Source organism: Amblyomma maculatum, chromosome 4 (assembly GCF_055883805.1).
Source record: "Amblyomma maculatum isolate TAMU_Amacu chromosome 4, ASM5588380v1, whole genome shotgun sequence".
Lineage (NCBI taxonomy): Eukaryota > Metazoa > Arthropoda > Arachnida > Ixodida > Ixodidae > Amblyomma > Amblyomma maculatum.
This window is the reverse complement of record NC_139347.1, coordinates 12,870,497-12,889,317: the sequence shown is the minus strand read 5'-3', so window position 1 is coordinate 12,889,317 and position 18,821 is coordinate 12,870,497. Positions and strand designations below refer to the sequence as shown.

Genomic DNA, 18,821 nt, shown 5'->3' with positions numbered 1-18,821 from the left:
AATACGGGGTTGCTCCCCTCCTTCAAAACCAGCCTGACTGGACTACCTTTGATCAGCCCCAGAGTGGGCTCGAAGACCTTTGCGTACTTCTCAAGTAGCGCCGCAACTTTGTCTAAACACACGCCATGCACACTTGACCAGTCTAGCTTAAGAGCCTCCAGCCAGTCACGCCCTAGCAACGCAATGTCGCTATTGTTGTCGGTTTTAACGACAATGAGCGGAAGTTGCTTGCACTGACCATTATGTTCGACTGGAACCGTCAACTTCCCTGTGACTGTTAGCGGCGACCCACCGTATGTCCTCAGCTTTATGTGGCAAGGCTCTTTAGGTAGACTGGGCCACAATTTCCTGTATAGCGTTTCTGGCACAATGGAAACAGACGCACCCGTGTCTATTTGCATGTTAACATCCTTCTTGGCTACCTTGAGACAAATTTCATAATGCCCTGGGCATTCTGCACAAGAATAGACATTGTACAACAACACTTGGTCACAATCCGCGTCCTCCACAGCTACCGAATTAGCCGCGTCTCTAGACTTGAACTTGCACATTTTCGCCAAGTGTCCGTAACGCTTGCATGCACGACAACGATACTTGCGAAATTTGCAGTTCGATGCTTCGTGCACTGAGCCACACCAAAAACAGACCGGCGATTCAGACACTCGGTCCCTTGCTAGTCCTGCACCGGTTGAACGCTGCTGCTGGCGTTTCCCACCGCCTGGCTTATGACGTACGGCGTCGACTGTACCTTGCGTCCCGGTCGGTTGAAATTCCCGACTTTCCTTCCGCGCTAGCTCGATGCTTTTCGCAACGTCGCAGGCGTCCGAAAACGTCAACTTGCTTCTCTTCAGCAACTCTGCTTGCGTTGCGCTGTCGCAGAGGCCCACTACAAAGCGGTCTCGAAGAGCCTCATCGAGGAATTCCCCGAATTCGCATGAAGCTGCCAAACGCCTCAACTCCACTGCATATGCTGCTATGGACTCTCCCTGATGCTGGTACCGCCGATTAAACTTGAATCGTTCTGCGATGACCATGGGCTTTGGGGTTAAATGACTTCCCAGCACTTCTACGAGTTCCGCATAAGTCTTGTCCTCTGGCGTTTTAGGCTCTAGCAAAGTCTTCAGCGTCTTGTAAGCCCTCTTGCCTATTGCCGTAATAAACATCGAGACCTTGAGGTCGTCGCTCACCTGGGAGGCCTTCAGGAAGTGCTCGAACCTTTCCACGTAGGACCCAAAATCCTCGTCTCCGTCCTTGACGAACTGGTCGAAACTTCCAAGCGTTGCCATCCCTGTGCCTCGCCCAAACGCTCTCCACGAACGCCGGTGCTTCCACGCACGCCGCGAGGAGTTTCACGCAGTACAGCCTTAGACTGCAATCAAGCAAAGGATCAAGCAGGGTTTCGGAAACGGTACTCTACTATCGATCATATCCACACCATCAAACAGGTGATAGAAAAATGCTCGGAATATAACCAGCCCTTATACATAGCATTCATTGATTACGAAAAAGCATTTGACTCAGTTGAAACCTCGGCGGTGATGCAGGCATTGCGAAATCAGGGGGTAGACGAGCCGTACGTGAAAGTGCTGGAAGATATATATAGTGGCTGCACAGCAACCATAGTTCTACATAAAGAAAGCAACAAAATTCCCATCAAGAAAGGTGTTAGGCAAGGAGACACAATCTCCCCAGTACTATTCACAGCTTGTTTAGAGGAAGTATTCAGAGACTTGGAATGGGAGCAGTTAGGGATAAGGGTAGATGGAGAATACCTCAGTAATCTGCGATTTGCTGATGACACTGCTTTGCTAAGCAACTCGGGGGATGAACTGCAAATAATGATTGATGACCTAGACAGAAAAAGTAGAAAGGTAGGCTTGAAAATCAATATGCAGAAGACTAAGGTAATTTTCAACAGCCTCGGGAAGGAACAGCAGTTTACATTAGGTAGCGAAATACTGGAAGTAGTAGGCGAATATGTCTACTTAGGACAGGTAGTAACCGCAGATCCAGACCATGAAAAGGAAATAACAAGAAGAATAAGATTGGGATGGAGCGCATTTGGCAAGCACTCGCAGATTATGACTAGCAGCTTACCGGTATCGCTCAAGAGGAAAGTATACAACAGTTGCGTCTTGCCTGTACTCACCTATGGGGCTGAAACGTGGAGGCTAACCAAGAGAGTTCTACTTAAGTTGAGGACAACCCAGAGGGCTATGGAACGAAAAATGGTAGGGGTAACATTAAGAGATAGGAAGCGTGCAGATTAGGTCAGAGAAATAACTCAAGTTACCGACATTCTAGTGGAAATTAAGAAGAAGAAATGGACATGGGCAGGACATGTAGTGCGAAGAGAGGATAACCGATGGTTGCTGAGGGTAACAAACTGGATTCCAAGGGAAGGAAAGCGTAGCAGGGGGCGGCAGAAAGTTAGGTGGGCGGATGAGATTAAGAAGTTCGCAGGGGTCAAGTGGATGCAGCTAGCACAGAACCGGGTTAAGTGGAGAAATATGGGAGAGGCCTTCGCCCTGCAGTGGGTATAATCAGGCTGATGATGATGATGATGAATTCGAAATCCCGGATAATTCGAAGGTTTTCTGCGGTCCCGTATTTTCCAATGTAAATTTGGCCGGATAATTCGAACAGGCGGCCTGCGCCAGCCCGGTTAATTCGAAAATTTGGACTGCTATGCGGCAATGCCTGATCCATGTTTCGCCGCAAACCCGGCGAAACGACTGCCCTACGGAGCCGCGAGGCAAAGCCAGATAGTAATGGTGATGATTTATAGGCGAAGCGCCCCAGCCGGAGCACTCTCTGCACAAAAATCGGTCCACAGTGCGCCTCGCGCACCGCCGAAACACGCGCCTGCAGAGGAGAAGACGTGCTTCACTGCAACACAGCGGGCATACCGGTTTTTATCACGTGACCTCGCCCCCACTCCATCCCTTGGTGTGCTTCGCCCACTCTTCCCCCGTGCCTCCGACGCTGCAAGTACGCCACCACCACCACCGCGCCGGTCTCGCCTGCGCCATTTCTTTGTGTTGTGCGCTGTGGTTAGGGGTCGGCTACTGTGCAGTTTTTTTGGGCGGGACTGTGCAGAAGTGCTAGCTTTGTGACCGTAGCAGTGCAGAAATGCCAAAGTACAAGACTTTAACGCTGCAGCAGAAGTTCTGCTTGATCCAGGACGCAGGCAAGAGCGCAGGCAAGACGAAGAAGGAGCAGAGTATTGCGACCGCATCAATGCTCTCTGCGCAGAGGATGAGTCCAACGCAGTCGGCTTCGCCGAGTATATCAACATTGAGAGCGAAGAGCAGACTGGCTACTCTGACTTGGAGAGTGAGATCACTGCTGGTACGAACATGCGCGATGACAGCGACGATAGCGACGACGACACCGACGAGCCTCCCCGAGCACCTGCTCTTGATGAAGTTATCGGATCGCTGAACGTTATCCGCAGTTTTATTGAGTGCCGCGGTGGAAGTTCAGAGATGTTTCGTCTATTTGACCAACTCGAGAGCATGACCTTAGGAGCCGCAAACTACCGGACGCGGCAAACCAGCATCTCTGATTACTTTCAGTAGTAGGTAATTCAAAATATGTCGAATAAAGGTAACACGTTCCTGCAACAAATTTTTTTGCCTAAGTCTTATTTCTTGGTGTGTTCGGTTAATTCGAAAACCCGCTTAATTCGAAGATTTCTCGCGGTCCCGATGACTTCGAATTAACGAGGCTGTACTGTACTTAAATTAATTGTCACCTTCCACTGTCTGCAGCTGGTAGAGTGGAGAGAGGGGAAAAGTCCTCTTTTCATCAAAACCTCAGCACATGATGCTCAGAACATCTCAGCACAGCTCCTGCTTCCACTGAGATGTGCTTGCTATGGTCAGGCCCGAACCTGTGACACCACGCACAGTAGCGAAATGCCGCAGTGACTGAGTCAAGGTGAGACAAAAGCCAATCAGATCTGTAGTAGTGCCAAAGGTGCTGCTTATGACCGGCTGGAAGAATATAGTAAGGTGAGGATTTGTAGCAAACAGGACATGATCTGTCTGGTGAGTAATGAGGCACTCACCATTCGGCAAGTATAGATGAGTAGGCAAGAGAGTTCTCGGCTACGGGTGACAAGAAGTACATGGGCACGTTGACCTGTCCGGTGGTCTCCAGGTGACCAGACAGGCACTCAAAGAGATCATAGGTCACGCCCGAAGGGTAGCACGGGATAAGCACATTGCCACCCATTTTCACTGTCATGGCTGCAAGAACACAGGGAAGAGCGGAAGCATGGAGCAAGAGCACCTCTGAAATGCCACAACCTAGCATTAACTCTTTTGCTTATGTACGAGCTACTATGCCAAGTGACATAATATTCAGTTCTTTCATTATTAATGCATAAAATGCAGTCCTGCCAGCAATGTGCCCCCCTGCTCAGCAGGGGCTCAACTCTAAGCTTCTAATGAGAAAATACAGCAAAACAGAGCTACAAAACACCCACAGTGCACAAACAGCCCTCCAAGTAAAGCACCCATCAAAAACTGGCAAGGACAAAAATAATGGCATAGACTCTTGGGGGCATCATGAACAAAACATAGGACATGCAAGGAACCGCATATAGACGAACTTGTCTGTATGTCGTTTCCTGCCCGTCTTGTATTTTATTCAGTTTAAAGCAATACCTGCAAGATGCAAGCAAGCCCCTGTTCTTGCCTTATAAGGACTACAGCAGCATTTCAGAAGTCCACAAATGTACTATTGCAAAACTAGAAACAAATATTATCCAAAATGTATGTTAGGTGAAAAACATGCTATAAAGATCAAACAAGAAAAATGTTCAGCTGCTGTGGTCATCTCACATTCACAAATGATGGAAGCAGAACCATTGTGCCCTCACCCACTGTGATGCAAAACTCTCCAAGCATGGTGTCTGGATTCGCCAGTGGTGTCTGAGTCAGGCTGGTCAGAATGAGAGCGTCAGCATTTCGCAAAGGTGCGTGCTCAATGGGCTTGGGGTGGGTTGTCAGCGTCGATGAACCAGACATGTACACAATCTGCACCAAGGCAAGAGAGGAGCTCGATGTCAATCGTTGCGTGCAGAGAAACTTGTTGATGGACCATATGGCGAGGTCCCTGAGACCACCCTGAGCTTGCTGGACTAAATAGGTCCCTGCTTAAGACGGAGACACCTTTAACTAGTTTTCAGGAGGGTCTCTTATGTGCTATGACCAGTACCGTGCTTAGTGTGCAATGGATCTGCATGGCTTCTGTGTGTAATGGTTGCTGAGAATGAGGTAAAGAAAAACAAAAGGAAAGATGAAAGCCTTGAGGCTGAATGAGAAAACTAACTAATATTTAGTGAGCTCTCTACCTTTTCGTGATCTGCCGTGACAATCCAGTTGCAGCTTCCCAAGCAGTAACCAGAGCTGACTGCAGAGACTTGAACCATTCCGAAGACATCCTGAAAAGGCAGAAAAGGAAATAGGAGAAACTGCCAAGAGCAACAATACCGAAGACTGTAGCCCCTCTGCGCACAGGAAAAACTCATTTCACATCAGAGTAAGTCTATGGGTTCTCGAATAAAGTTTTTTTGTAGCGAAAGCTATGCATACTTAGGCTAGTCAGCGGCCCATTTCAGGTAAGCTTCGGTAGTCGCACGCACCACAACCAGTCGCATGCGCCATAACCATAACAACTAGTTATTCCGAGCCACAGAAGAAGGGAAGAAGAGAAGAGAGAAGAGGGAAAAGAAGCCTATAATGGAGCAAGATTCGGAAGACACCAAGAAGATGCGCTGAATCACCGATCCCATCATACGGTTTGCAGCCGGCGCATCAGTGATGAGAACTTCCAAGTCGGACTTTGCGATTTGGTAGCTTTGAAGGCTTAGCCAAGTTGAGCCGCCATCATTTTTTTATTCTTCTGACCACTGTCACTCTTGAAAGCTAGTCTAGCATATCCATACACAGCTGCAGGGTGAAGCAACTTCAGTTAGACCATAGTTCTGGTCTAAGACCAATTTCCTGAGCATCTTAAAGGGACAGAACACTGGCAAAATATGTCATGAGATTATGATGGAGATGAAAAGACCTTGCCTCATATCGTACAGATCGAGCACTACAATATCAAAGAAAAGAGGCTTTACAATTTTAATTTGCCATTGAAACTCGCATAGAAACAACTGAGGCGCTATCTAGCGGAGAAACCTTATAACTTTCGGTGCAGTACTCCACGTGACATGTCAGCAACATATCGCTGCTTTTCGCGATTGCACACTTTTATTTTTTCTTCTGGGAGTGCTTGTCATAATTTATTATATTTTGCGCTCTATACACTGCGTCCTTAAATAAAAACCATCCCTCCTTTCGCACCGCGAGAGGGATGCTTTTAGGTTTTGCCACTAGATGGCGCCACAGTGTTTGGAATTCAGTGAATGAAGCGGTGATAGTGCCCACAGAAACTTTCATCGACGAGGCGTGCGTTATTGTGCCGTAACAGCCTTGAATGTGAAACTAAATAGGACGTTACTCTAAGCAAAAAAATGCCTAATTACTGTCTGGCGAGTAAAATTTATACTTGTTTTCGGTACTTTGTCGACCACCGGTCGTCATCGCGGTCGCTGCTCACGGTTTCCAGCATCAGACTGCATAAAAACGGGCGCATGCACTGATCGAAAAATTCTCGATAAAACTTTTGTACAGCGCTAGTACCAAAACCGCTATGGAATCGAACATTTTAGACGTCAATTTTTCCATTGCAGCAAAACAAATTTGAGACCTAAATTCCAGTGTTCTGTCCCTTTAAAGCAATTTTTCGCCTTTTCTTTGGTAGTGCAGTTTGAAAAGGCCTCATGCTGCCTTATGCTGGCAGAAATGCAAGCATCTGCGCTCTCACCACTTTTTCGGCAAATCCAACCACCTTGACCTTGGAAAGGCTGCTGTTCACATCATGCATGCTGTAGAGCTGGCGCCAGGACCTTGGCTTCCCCAAGTCAAGCGAGGGAAGCTGTAGAAACCTGGTGGGAAAGAATAGGAAGAAAAACATTACGCAACGGAAAGCATAAACGTGCAGACACGTGTGCGCATGCACACTCATACACGCAATATGAACAAAGCTCCAGAGGATGTAGCAACTCACTTGAGTGCTTGCTGCTTCCACTTGGTGGCTGTTCTCGGCTTTGGAGTTCTTTCAATGTAGGTGACAAGCTCTTCCATAAATTGCCTGTACATTGCAAATGAGGCAACAAAGAGAAGAAAGGCTGCAGTCTGTGTCGAATCCAGCAGAAGGAAACACCAATTTAGGGGGCCCATTCAGCATTACATACTAGCATTAAGAGAACAATTGTGGAGAAGTAAGTTAGGCAGTAATCATAGAATATTACTACATTGTGAAGACAGCGACGCTGCGTTTTCTAAAAATGAATGATTTGTAAAATGAAAAGAAAAAAAAAAAGGGCTAGAAAAATGAAATGCAGGTGCTGCCACCAGTAGCCAATTTGGAAAAGTGAACTGCAATGCACTGATATGTTTTTTTTTCTTTCTTTTTTTTTTTTTTCAGATCTCAGAGGTTGGGCATCATCGATGCTTTTCAGTGTAGATGCCACAAGCTTTTAAATAGGGCAGTGGGAAAATTTTTAAGTGTAAGTTTGTCAGCAAGAAGTGTGCATTTGGTTTGCCGGACGAACTTGACAAAACATGGTTATGGCACCCAACTACTGTGCCCAAGGATGTAGGATGGAATCCCGGCCTCGGCAGCTGCTTTTCGATGGAGGCGAAAAGCAAGGCACCCGCGTGCTGTGCAATGTCAGTACATGTTAAAGAACGCCAAGTGGCCGAAATTCCAGAGTCCTCCACTATGGCGTCTCTCATAGCCCGAGTCACTTTGGACGTTAAACCCAGCAAATCAAAGCAAATCAAACCAAAACTTGACAAATCCCAGTGAGAAACACAGCACAGATGTTTAACTGATAGCAGAAACTAGTTGTCCTAATTGTCCCTTTGATGACAAGAAATAAAGTGCGCTGCTTGTGCTCTGCAAATGTCATGCAACTGGTAGAGCAGCAAGGCTAGTCATGCAGGTGCAACCTACACAACGAACACCAAGCTGCACTTCTCAACACAGACTCGTAGGTGATTTAACATGAACTCCCACTTCTCACCATAAACTGAGATGATGTGCAGGCACTTCAGGGAAATCACTGTGAGCACAAAAATAAATATTATCCATGGCAGGTCGAGACAACGAAACTAAATGTGTGTAGCAGAAGCAGTGTAGGGCCTCTAGTAATATGCACACTGTGAGAAGGTTATGAAAGTCATTGATTGACTTGTCTATGGTTAGAGTGCTTGTGCTGATGAGATGAAAAGTGCTGCCATGTAGGAAGTGACCTCGTCTGTAAAGGTATTAGAGTTTTAGTACTGCGTAGTGAGCACTACGTATGCACAGCCCACATACTTTGCGGAACGCTAGAGCATGGTCGCGTACATGCCGCAGAAAGCCGTTTTAGTCGGGCGCAAACCCCCACGAACGCAGGAGTCTGAAAGCTGACGCGGCAAGCGCAGTGTAGGGTACCCCGGTGCCTTTCACCTCCACTTTCAGGGTCGAGACACTGCTCTCACCAGCGGCATGTTGGGTCCCACTTGCTCACTCGAAAACATTGAGCGCAATGATAAAACTACCACTATCGTGCGAATTCCTGAAAATTCGATGTTCTGAGAGTGTCGTAGCTGTGAAATGAAGTTAATTGCATTAAATTTTGTCATATCTTGTTGGTCATCTGCCCACAAGTTCTTTGCCTCGAGAACAGTCTTTACATTCTGATACGCGTAGCATACCCCGTCGCAGTTTGTTCACCTGAGATAGCCAAATTTCGATTCCTTGGAACTTAGCATGAATGTCTTTTTGTAGTGTAACAAGAGTAGTCAGTATGTAAGAAAGCTGTTTCAAGAATATTTTGAGATAGCGACAGGAGCTCTCTCTCGAGAAGGTTTCAGGTATAGTTTGAGATATGGACAGGAACATTCTGGAGATCCCGCGTATAGCATGCATGTTGGAATATCAAAATAGTAGTAATATATTTTTTAAGTATTTAAGTCTTTTATTTATGAAATGTGTGATGGTCATCTGTGGCTAAGTGTAATGTAACTTCAGCTGATGTTTCGCTTCTTTCTGCCCTCCAGCATACCTACACAAACAAAATTCCTCGTTCTGAGCTGCACTTTCTGTACAAGGCTATCAGAAGTCTCCTGTTTCGTCCACAAGACCTGAGTCACGTGTCTTGATGAGTAGGCTCGAAAACATGTCATTATCTCGCAGTTGTCAAGCATAGGTGAGGTGAGAAGTTGTTGGTAAAGACGTTCCCACGAATTTGTCATTTTCCATCTCTTTATTCGTCATATTTTCGTCGCTTTAACCGGCGCTCTGTGAACTTGCGCTTTTAGCTGAAATGATGGCTCCAAGGGGAGGTAAAGATCTAACGTGCTATGCTACGCAACACCTATATTTACCGAGGCTTTCTTCAGTAACCTGACGAAGAAGGCACTTTCCGGTAAAATGTCCGCATTAAAAAGATTCAAGAGGGCACTTATAGCCATTATAAGCCATTATAGCGCGGTGGATCATAGCTCTCCACTACTACACTTCTATCTCCCTTTCTTCTTTCACTCCCAACTTCTTCCCTTCCTTTACAGCGTGGTACATGTGTACGCGAAAAATTGTAACAGATACTGCACCTTTTCTATCCTGTAAATCAATTTCAAGCGCCGCTGATGACTGCTGTACTAACGCCTCCAAGACATCTGAGTCTGCTTCTGTTTGCTGTGCAGTGTGGCGTTAGAGGAAGTGGTAAATTAAAGGCGCCGCACAAACGACTGGATCGGACGCCCGGCGAGGTCACCTTCATAATGCCGTATGGCCCTGAGGGTATTTTAAATAAATAAATATATGCATGAATCGCCTGGTGACATCATGGCCTGTCGTGCCGGTACATCGCGCACCCCTTGTCAAAAGCAACCAGCATTTCATTGAACGCATAAAAGTTCCCCAGCGTTTTATAATTCGTTTACAGGAAAGGAACGGCACAGTATCTGTCACATGCAAAAATTGCGCTACCACCCTCACGGCAGACAAGGAGAATTATGAAGAGCGTTTCAAAGAATGGAGGTTCGAGTCCCGGTGGAGACAGGGCTTATTAATTTGTTTTTAACTTAAGCTCTCAAAAGCGTGACACCTCTGCTGACAACCTTCTATCGACAACGATGAGGCTTAATAGAGGCTTTCGCTATGAAGTGTGTACCTGAAGCACTCGTCACTGAATTTCGTGCACTTCTGCTACATTCGATTTTCTCACTCTACCTATTCTAATGATACCAGTAGGTAAAAGTAATCTCCCGTTACCCATTTCAGTACAAAAGAGATAGCGGAAGATAATAATAAAGAGCAAGAGCGGACGGTTCCGCACGAGCTACATAGGTGGCAAGTTTTCCTGCTTCCTTCTGATATTTGCAAGTAATTGAGCACAGCCACGGCAACAATATTCAGAAAGTGTAGCAATCAGGGAGTTATTTTGTCAGGTTTGTTCGTAACCCGGTCGCCTTCAGTGGTTTTCTTTATCATTAGATACGTTTCCATTAACTCAAGAAAATTCAAGCCTGGTTAGCCTTTTAGAGGGAAAATGCAAAAACGCAGATGAAGAAAGGACAAAACTAGTCACGCGTTTCCTTCTAAAAACTAGCTTTTTTTTCTCGAATAATTTTCTCGAACACCGCCTATATTTTGTTGGGCTCATGTACATCAGCTATTTATAAAAAGAAAAATAATACTTTATTTAAATTTATCCTAGAAAAGGCAACATAGCAATTACAATCCCTCAAGTCATCGTACCACAAATTCACGACCAAGCATCCCCATTCGGATGAAACTCATCCGTCTGCAAGATATTGTTTCGAAAAGGTGACTAAAAGAACTTGGGAAAATATGACCCCCTGGATTCAGATTTGTCCTCTGCTGTCCACACCGGAGAAGGATGGCTTGGAAGAACAAATTACATTTGCTGCATTGAATATACCTCAGATATTATACTATAATGAAACGCAGGGAAGGGATCTGAATGAACGGCGGAAAAATTTAAACTGCGCCAAGATAGTTACATTTGTAAGCTAGATCACCTTCCGTGCTGTTGGCACATTGAAGAAACACGATCGTGGCGTTGTGAAAACTCCTCGTGCTCGAACAAGAAATGCAGCATGTTTGTGCTGAATTTATCAAGCCAACTATGACCGCTGCATAATGTAAAGATCACTCTTGAAACTGCGAGAACATTACTGCCAAGAGCAAATAAAAAATGCCATCTTTTTCCAGTTCATTTGCATTATTTCAATCCCCGCACAATTGCGGAGAATCCCTACCACAAGTATTGCTCGCTGCACGCAACTGATGAGTAGGACCCAACATGCCACCGGGAGAGAAAAACGGCAGCACGGGGTGGTATAAAGGGCGTCCTCACCTTGAAAGTGGAGGCGAAAGGCATCGAGGCACACTAGCGCAGTGGCCTGTGTAGCGCCATCTCACGCCCATCCAAAAAGCGATTTTTTTCAGTCAGAAACTCAGTCACTTCTTCGTTTTTCCAATGAGCATGAGATCGTGTTAGTGCTGCAAGAGTGCTGCTTTCGTTCATCGTAGTTGCACATGATGAGAATTTAACGAATAACTTTGATCGAATTGGACAACTGGTACCCCCTCCAAACATAGTTAACAGGAAAATTAACAATTAATACAACCTCCGTGCAAAATTTGAATTCCAAGAAGCAATCCGTTGGACCGAAAAAAAGTTTCAAATGCTTCGAGCGATGCATCAGTCCATATTAAGCGAGACAAATAGCCCTTGTATAAATAACGTGGTACATAATTTAAATGGGCAGCTTTAAAGGTGAACAAATTAGTACAGTAAGTTATAGGGGTAAGACATATAAGAAACTTGGTACTTACTGCCTCAGGTTTTAGCAATACTGGTAACTAAGCACACCAGCAAAACACCAGCAAGAACTTTCTGGTGTCCTCCCGCTGGTCCCGTCTTCTCCCATCTCTGCTGTTGCGCTGTTTTTTGTCTATATACCAACTAGCTCAACTCGTCCTTTTACTGAAGCAAGAACTTGCAGTGTTCGCGCAGCGCCTCAATAGAAAACAACGTGTGCGTCGCATAATAAGGCACATATGATTTGCGCTCTCTACGGCTGAGCAACAAATAAATTGAAAGTGTTTACTTTTCACGAAACACCAAATCATCTGAAATCAAAAGAAGCGACTGTGCTGCGGGTCTGTTGCTTAGCATGCGGCCGTAGCCAAACGTGCCTAGTGCTTTCTTCTTCCCAGCGAGAGCAACATGCAGATGGTTTAAAGAACGCACGCAGAGGTCAGAACTTCAGCGTATGCATGCAATGTACTATATGCAATATGCAATACTCGGGCTGTGTATAATGCATGCACAGTAAGCAGCCCACAGCCCACTTACGTAGGCAAGGACTTTGCGTATGCTTACAGACGTAGGACTAAAGCTCTATTATTAAAGGTACCCCTCCATTCCTCTATTTTACAGAAGGAAGGGCTGAAAGTGAGCCCTTACCTGTCCACAAAAGACAAGCGCAATTATCCTAAATGTTGCCAGTCTTGGAACAAACAGCGATCAATCACAGCAATCTATCACAGAAGGACTGAAAGTCAAAGCACTCGCCTTTGTTCCCTTACCTTCCAATAAGAAGTGTAGGCTCAGTCATGTAAATTGTTCCCTTGAAGCCAGTTCGTTCAGTTACGTAGGGAAGTGCCAGCATGGACTGGTAATTAGAGATGAGGATGACATCAATGTCGGCAAAGTCAACGAGACCCGTCTGAAACAAGATGCCAGACATCTAATTTTTTTGGAAGCAGTGGGATAAGGTGCATGAAGTTTGACATCCTAAAGCTACACACAGGCTATGAGACATGCTGTTACAGGTCAATTTTTTTACCTCAGGTCCTTCTTAACCGCACAGTGGGCAGAAACAACTATAGATTTCATTCATGTTAGCAATAAATTTATAAATCCTCATAGGGATGCACAAACTGCATTTATTTACAGATTGCTATGAAGACGACGAAGCGGGCAGTGGTGCGGGACGGAGTGCTCGCGCTAGGCTCGCTGGCCATTAAAGCATATTTTATCGTCATGTCATCATGTCGTTCTGTTTCTGTTGTGTCGCCGTGTACCATCGCTTGTCATGCCACCACGTAACATTTGGTTGGAGGTGTGGGTCATCCTCATGCTCGCATTGGAGCATCGACACCATCTGTAAGCCGGGACCGTCGGCCAAAACTCCGTGAAGATTGCCGCACAGCTCCGCCCCAGCCCTTTCTGCTCAGACCCAACCAGCCACTCTCCCTAGTCCCGTCCCCAGTCCTGACAACAACACACGATGACTAGCAAAAGCCCAAAGCCAACCCGACCGACCTCACGACGAAGCGCCCTCACAACTACTCGAGCGAAGACAGCACCCCCGTCCAAGTCGTCCAGTGTGTCCAGGGGCCTTGGCCTTTGGCAAATGGTGAAAATTGGACCTTATTCTCCGAGGCAAGCATTCATCTATCTCACAATCATTGTGGTGGCAAGTATTTCATCTCCGAGTCCTCCGCCTGTGTTTATTTGTCACATCATGCACTGGATTATAAGCAATTGATCGGGACGATCGCTCAGTGGCCCCAGGTCATGCTATGAAGACGACAAAGCGGGCAGTGGTGCGCGGCAGAGTGCTCGCGCTAGGCCCGCTGGACATTAAAGCATACTTCATCACCATGTCATCACATCATTCTGTTTCTGTTGTGTCGCCATGTTCCATCGCTTATCATGCCACCACGTAACAATATTTTTGAAAGCAAGGCAGAAGTGTCAACTGTCATAGATGAAGGAAGCCTGCTGAATTTGCATTCACTGTAGGAGCTACTCCTATAAGCAAAACTGTAAAAAATTGCAATGCCAATACTTCTGCATCTGTATGCAACAAAATGACAATGTTGTTAATAATCAACTGTATGTGCCCGAGTACAAAGGCGCAGTTTTGTCCTTCTTAGGAATTCACTAAGTTGCAAATTTAAATTTCACAGTAACCACTACCTCCCCAACAAATGCACAAGTATTTTGCATTTCTGCAACATAGGTGCTAGACGCATGGGAATTCTGAAGGTTCGAAACAACTATCAAGCACATTCAGTGTGTGACCATCACAGGATTAGCGTGCACTGAAATCTCTGCACAGGGGCATTTATACATTCCACCTCAATAGAAATGCAGCCATCAGAGCCAGGATCAAGCTTTTTGTTCTGCAGATGAAGGACACAGTTACTCAGCCACAGCTATGGGTACATAACAGAATGTTAATCTCTGCAGCAAGTGCAAAGCAAGTCCTCTCTCACTTTTCTATGTACGATTGTGGCTAGCAAGACATGAGGCACAGGGAAATATTTAATACAATTTAGGTGCACTGACTTTTCAAGCAGTTTACATGAAGTTTTTTTTTTTTTTTTTTCAATATTTAACATTTAATTTGTCATAAGCACCTCGCATGTTTGTAACGGGGAACAATGTCCTCACCTCTGGAAGGCAGAACTCGGGGGCACTGTCAACAAACACACGTCCGTTTGCCTCCTTGAATTCCTGCAAAAATAACAAAGCCAAGTCTGCAAGTAGCAAAAAAAAATTTTAAGACAAAGCCAAGATAAGCATACTCCTTCCAACTGGGCATCACCGGCCTCTCTTGGAGTCCACAGGGGCAAGTTTGAGAGCCGTGTGCTGAAATGAAAAGGGGGTAAAAAAAAAATAAATACCCTGAGCAACATGTAGACAAACACTGGCTTAATTAGCCTCCCTCGTGTGTAACTATTTTTTGGCACCTGTGCTGAGCTAACAAAACTTTTGAACAGTTGGCATATAAGTTACGTATAGCTCATGGGCAGTGCACAGCTTAGCAGACCAAGCAATGCGTTCGAGAGGAAACAATTGCATAACAGCAGAACTACAGGTGGGCACAAGGACATTACCTAAAAATCAACAGCTGCTAATTTCAGCTCTTGTAGCTTGCTGTCTCGGCCACCTGTACCGATCCAACAATGTAAATTGAGATGTGACCAATTCATACTAATTAGGATGTGCTTTCTTTGCCCCTTTTCTTACACCCAGATTTGTATGTAAAATTTGCATCCAGTCCCCAACAATCTACCCGTTACTGATTTGGCCTTCACCTCATTAACTTGGCTGATAATACTATTCTGAATAAAGCTTGTCTACACTTGATTTTATCCATCTCTGGCTCAAGTTATGCCACAAGTACGCAACAGCCATTAGTTACACAGAGGTTGTTACTAACTACTGTGTTACTTATATGCTCTGTTCAGGGTACAGGGTTGAGGGCTGCCACCCCATGGCAGGCGACAGTGCTTTTGCTGCCCAACTCTCTGGCAGACAGCCCACCTCTTCAATCACACGTCCACAGCCAACAACCTTCTTTGACTGCGGTGGGGCCAGTCACACCATTTCAGACACTGCAGTGTGCGTCACTGGACCTTAAGATTTATTTCAGGGTGGCGTCACACTGTTCTTATGCTTACTCATATTTTTCTCTCTTGCATTTAAGTTCTTCCTCAGCTCTTGAAGCATGCTGCAATGCAAACAGTTTTTTGTAATATACTTAGAACCATTCGATAAGATGAATTTTCGGAAAATTTGAGCATTTTCCATCGAGTCTGAAATAACCAGATTTTACAGTGTAGGAAATGTGGTTGCCGCTTTCTTCTTTTATTTGCTTTCATTATTAGACAACAGAATGAATTTTAGAGGAGGAATATGAGTCTGTCAAAGCATCTTTATTTCTGGGTCTTGAGTAGGGACTGGAATTTTTATCAGGTTCGGTGGAGACGCATTCCGTTCTGGTTCTAATTGATTTGACCCTGCCAAACCGGTTTAAATAGGCCCAGAAAAAAAACAACAAAAAGCTTAACTATAACAGGGGCAGTTTCAGGGACCCTCTGTTTTGCAAGTATTGGAAGGGAGGCTTTATTTACCCTTTCTTCTTTTTTTTTTTTTACTTCCTGTACTGCTTCTTCAAGCTAGCCTCTTCCCACCGCCGCACCAGCTTTTCTTTCTTTCTTTCAGTTTTTCATGCTGCAGTTCACCAATTGCACAATTACTGCCATTCCCTCTGCTTTTTTTCCTTGGGGCCTAGTTGCAGGTTCCTTCTGTCCGCTGGCCCACGCCCCTCCCCCTGCTTTTCAAGGTTTTTGTTTTTGTCCCGACCTCCCTCATCACAGTGCAACCCATACCAGGCTACTCATTAGTTAACCTTTCTCTCAGTATTGCACTTCTAGCTTTCTCTGCCAACTTTCTAGACTGTCTTGGGTATTCACATCAGTGATGGTGGATAAAGCGATCTAACACATTGATTTTTTTCGACACCATAGTTGTACGGGCCAAAACTATAGCACTCCAAATAGAGCTTGTGAATTACTACTCCTAACAGTAATTTCACTCAGTTTTCTGCTCCCCCCCCCTCATCACATTTAAATTTCGGAGCATCACTCCTCGAATAGTTTAACTTGCCAAGGAAAATAAAACAAGCAGACATCGCTATGATAATGCAGCTGATGAGTGGCATAATTTGCTGCGAAGTTCCTTGAAGCTTTTGAAGCCGTGTTCAAATTATGCGACTCACTCGCCGCATTAATAACCGTCACTTCGGCTTCAGGGAAGAGAATACTCTCCGCTTAGTAGAAGCCTTTGTGATCAGTCGCATAGCCTACCTATGACCTTACATCTTAAGTCAGCTGAAAAAGAGAAAGTGGAGGCAGTAATCAGAAAATGCGTCAAACAAGCAGCTGGCTTCCCAATCACACAGCGACAGAGTCTTAGGCCTCGGTGTTCACAACACCCTAAGTGAGATTATTGAAGCAGTCACCATCTCGCAATACGAACGGCTACCAGGCACATAAACTAGCAGATACATTCTGTCCACCCTGGCATAAATCACGAACAAAGCGGACTGGCAACTGACCTTCCCAAACATATGCGAGAGCTTTTGGTCTTCCAACCGATACCTCGGAACATACACCCAGATTTCCACGCTGAACATCATGCAGAGAGTCTATGGTCAAACGTTTTCTTAATGATACGTCTGTAGCGTATGTCGATGCACCAGATTCCTTGAACGGAAAGATGGTAGCTGTGGTCACCACAGAACATGGTACAGTCATAAGTGTGGGCACTGTGCCTATTCAAGACACAAATATTGGAGAAGAAGCAGCCATTGCTCTAGCCATAACAGTATCCTCGGCAGAAACCATAGTTAGCGAATCAAAACAAGCGATACATTTCAGAAGAGCGTGTCGTCGGGCTAGTTGGTTCTGCATAGTATATAAGAGAAATGCGCAAAACTTCAACAGGACTGAACTGTTTTGTGTGTTTCTTCCTGTGTCCTATTGAAGTTTTGCGCATTTCTCTTATATACTAAGCGATACATAATTACACATTCGGAAGAATCTCCCGACAATCAGCATGTATTATGCAAAAATTCTCAGCCCCCATGGTGCATTTACTTAAACTGGACGCCTGCTCATTCCTCCCATGCTCGTAATCAGGCGGCCCGTAACCTAGATTGAGAAATTTCCTGCCGAGCTGGGTTGTGCAGCCCGCCCACTGCTATATACTGCGGCAAGGACAGGTTGTCTTCTTATAGGGCTTACAGGAAGGAAACAACTATGGAGAGGCTGTTGTTATTCCCAATGCATTGGAGAAAGTGTGGCGGAAGTGACATCAAAATTTAGGGTTAGCAAAGTTGGGCCATTAGCAACAGCGTTGCTAATGGCCTGAGGTACATGAGCGTCGCGGAGAGAGAAAATGCAAGAGGGTAAAGGGGAAGAAGAGATATTGCAACTTCCGGTCGTGGAGCGGCCCTGCCAGCTTCAAAAGAGTGACGTCAGGATCTCTCCCGAGTTTTTTTTTTCTTCCTCCAGATTATAGGGGATGATGATGATGACTATGTGGCCCAAACCCTTTACAACGGGTGATCCCAGTGGGTTCTGGATCAGGCCTAAAACAAACGTTTTATACAACGCCAGTGCATTGTTCACAAGAATTTATCGTCCAGACGTCCCTGCCACCAGTGCTCAAGGAATTCTGCAACATTACAAGGTTGCCAGACTCAGTGTCATACCTGCAGGCAAAACGCTCTCTAAATGCGTAAACTTCAAACTAACACCTATCCAAATCCCCAATAATGCTGCCTACATTCAGAAGAAATTTATTCAGATAAATACAAAAATTGTGATGCCAAAGCACGTTTAAATCATATGACCTGGAACTGCCCACAGTCCCTACCCGCGAGCCATCTCACTGGGAGGCTCTACTGCTCATGCCGTACACGGGAACACAGATCAAGCTTATCCAGCTGACTGAAAACTCCGCTGCTGCCCAAGGGATAGTGGCCGTGGTTTAACAGGGGGCGGCCATTCGGGTCGCTCCTCTGCACCCGCTGGAAATAAAGCTTCACCAACACCACCAAATCAACAGGAACAAAAGGAAGAAATGACAAAAGGAAGAAATGACAAAAGGAAGAAATGACAAAAGGAAGAAATGACAAAAGGGGAAATGGACTTAAGGAATTATCTTTGTGCTATGTTCATATACAACTCAAGTACAGACCGGTAAATTGCTTCCCAATGCGGCCTTCCCATCATCGGCGTCAGCTTATCATTCTGAAGTCTCGGCCAACCAAATTGCATCTGCTGACGTTGCATTGCATACAGTAGCCATGCAC

The 18,821-nt window shown here is 45.5% G+C and overlaps 2 protein-coding genes across 2 annotated transcripts in view; both read right to left on the bottom strand.

Annotated features, from left to right (window-relative positions):
• IntS9 (integrator complex subunit 9) overlaps positions 1 to 18,821 on the bottom strand; it is a 46,354-nt gene that overhangs the window by 25,364 nt on the left and 2,169 nt on the right. Inside the window, exons 3-10 of the mRNA XM_084600748.1 lie at positions 14,743 to 14,806; positions 14,609 to 14,671; positions 12,733 to 12,872; positions 7,129 to 7,212; positions 6,886 to 7,006; positions 5,363 to 5,452; positions 4,889 to 5,045; positions 4,073 to 4,253 (exon numbers count right to left, since the gene is read on the bottom strand). Coding sequence (XP_084456874.1) covers positions 4,073 to 4,253; positions 4,889 to 5,045; positions 5,363 to 5,452; positions 6,886 to 7,006; positions 7,129 to 7,212; positions 12,733 to 12,872; positions 14,609 to 14,671; positions 14,743 to 14,806 — 900 coding nt within the window. The remainder of the gene's footprint in view (positions 1 to 4,072; positions 4,254 to 4,888; positions 5,046 to 5,362; positions 5,453 to 6,885; positions 7,007 to 7,128; positions 7,213 to 12,732; positions 12,873 to 14,608; positions 14,672 to 14,742; positions 14,807 to 18,821) is intronic.
• LOC146190311 (uncharacterized) lies at positions 411 to 1,286 on the bottom strand (the record flags this gene model as incomplete). The annotated part of the gene is made up of 1 exon (XM_084599705.1): positions 411 to 1,286. A coding segment is annotated over exon 1 (876 nt), but the record flags the coding sequence as incomplete, so codon positions are not given.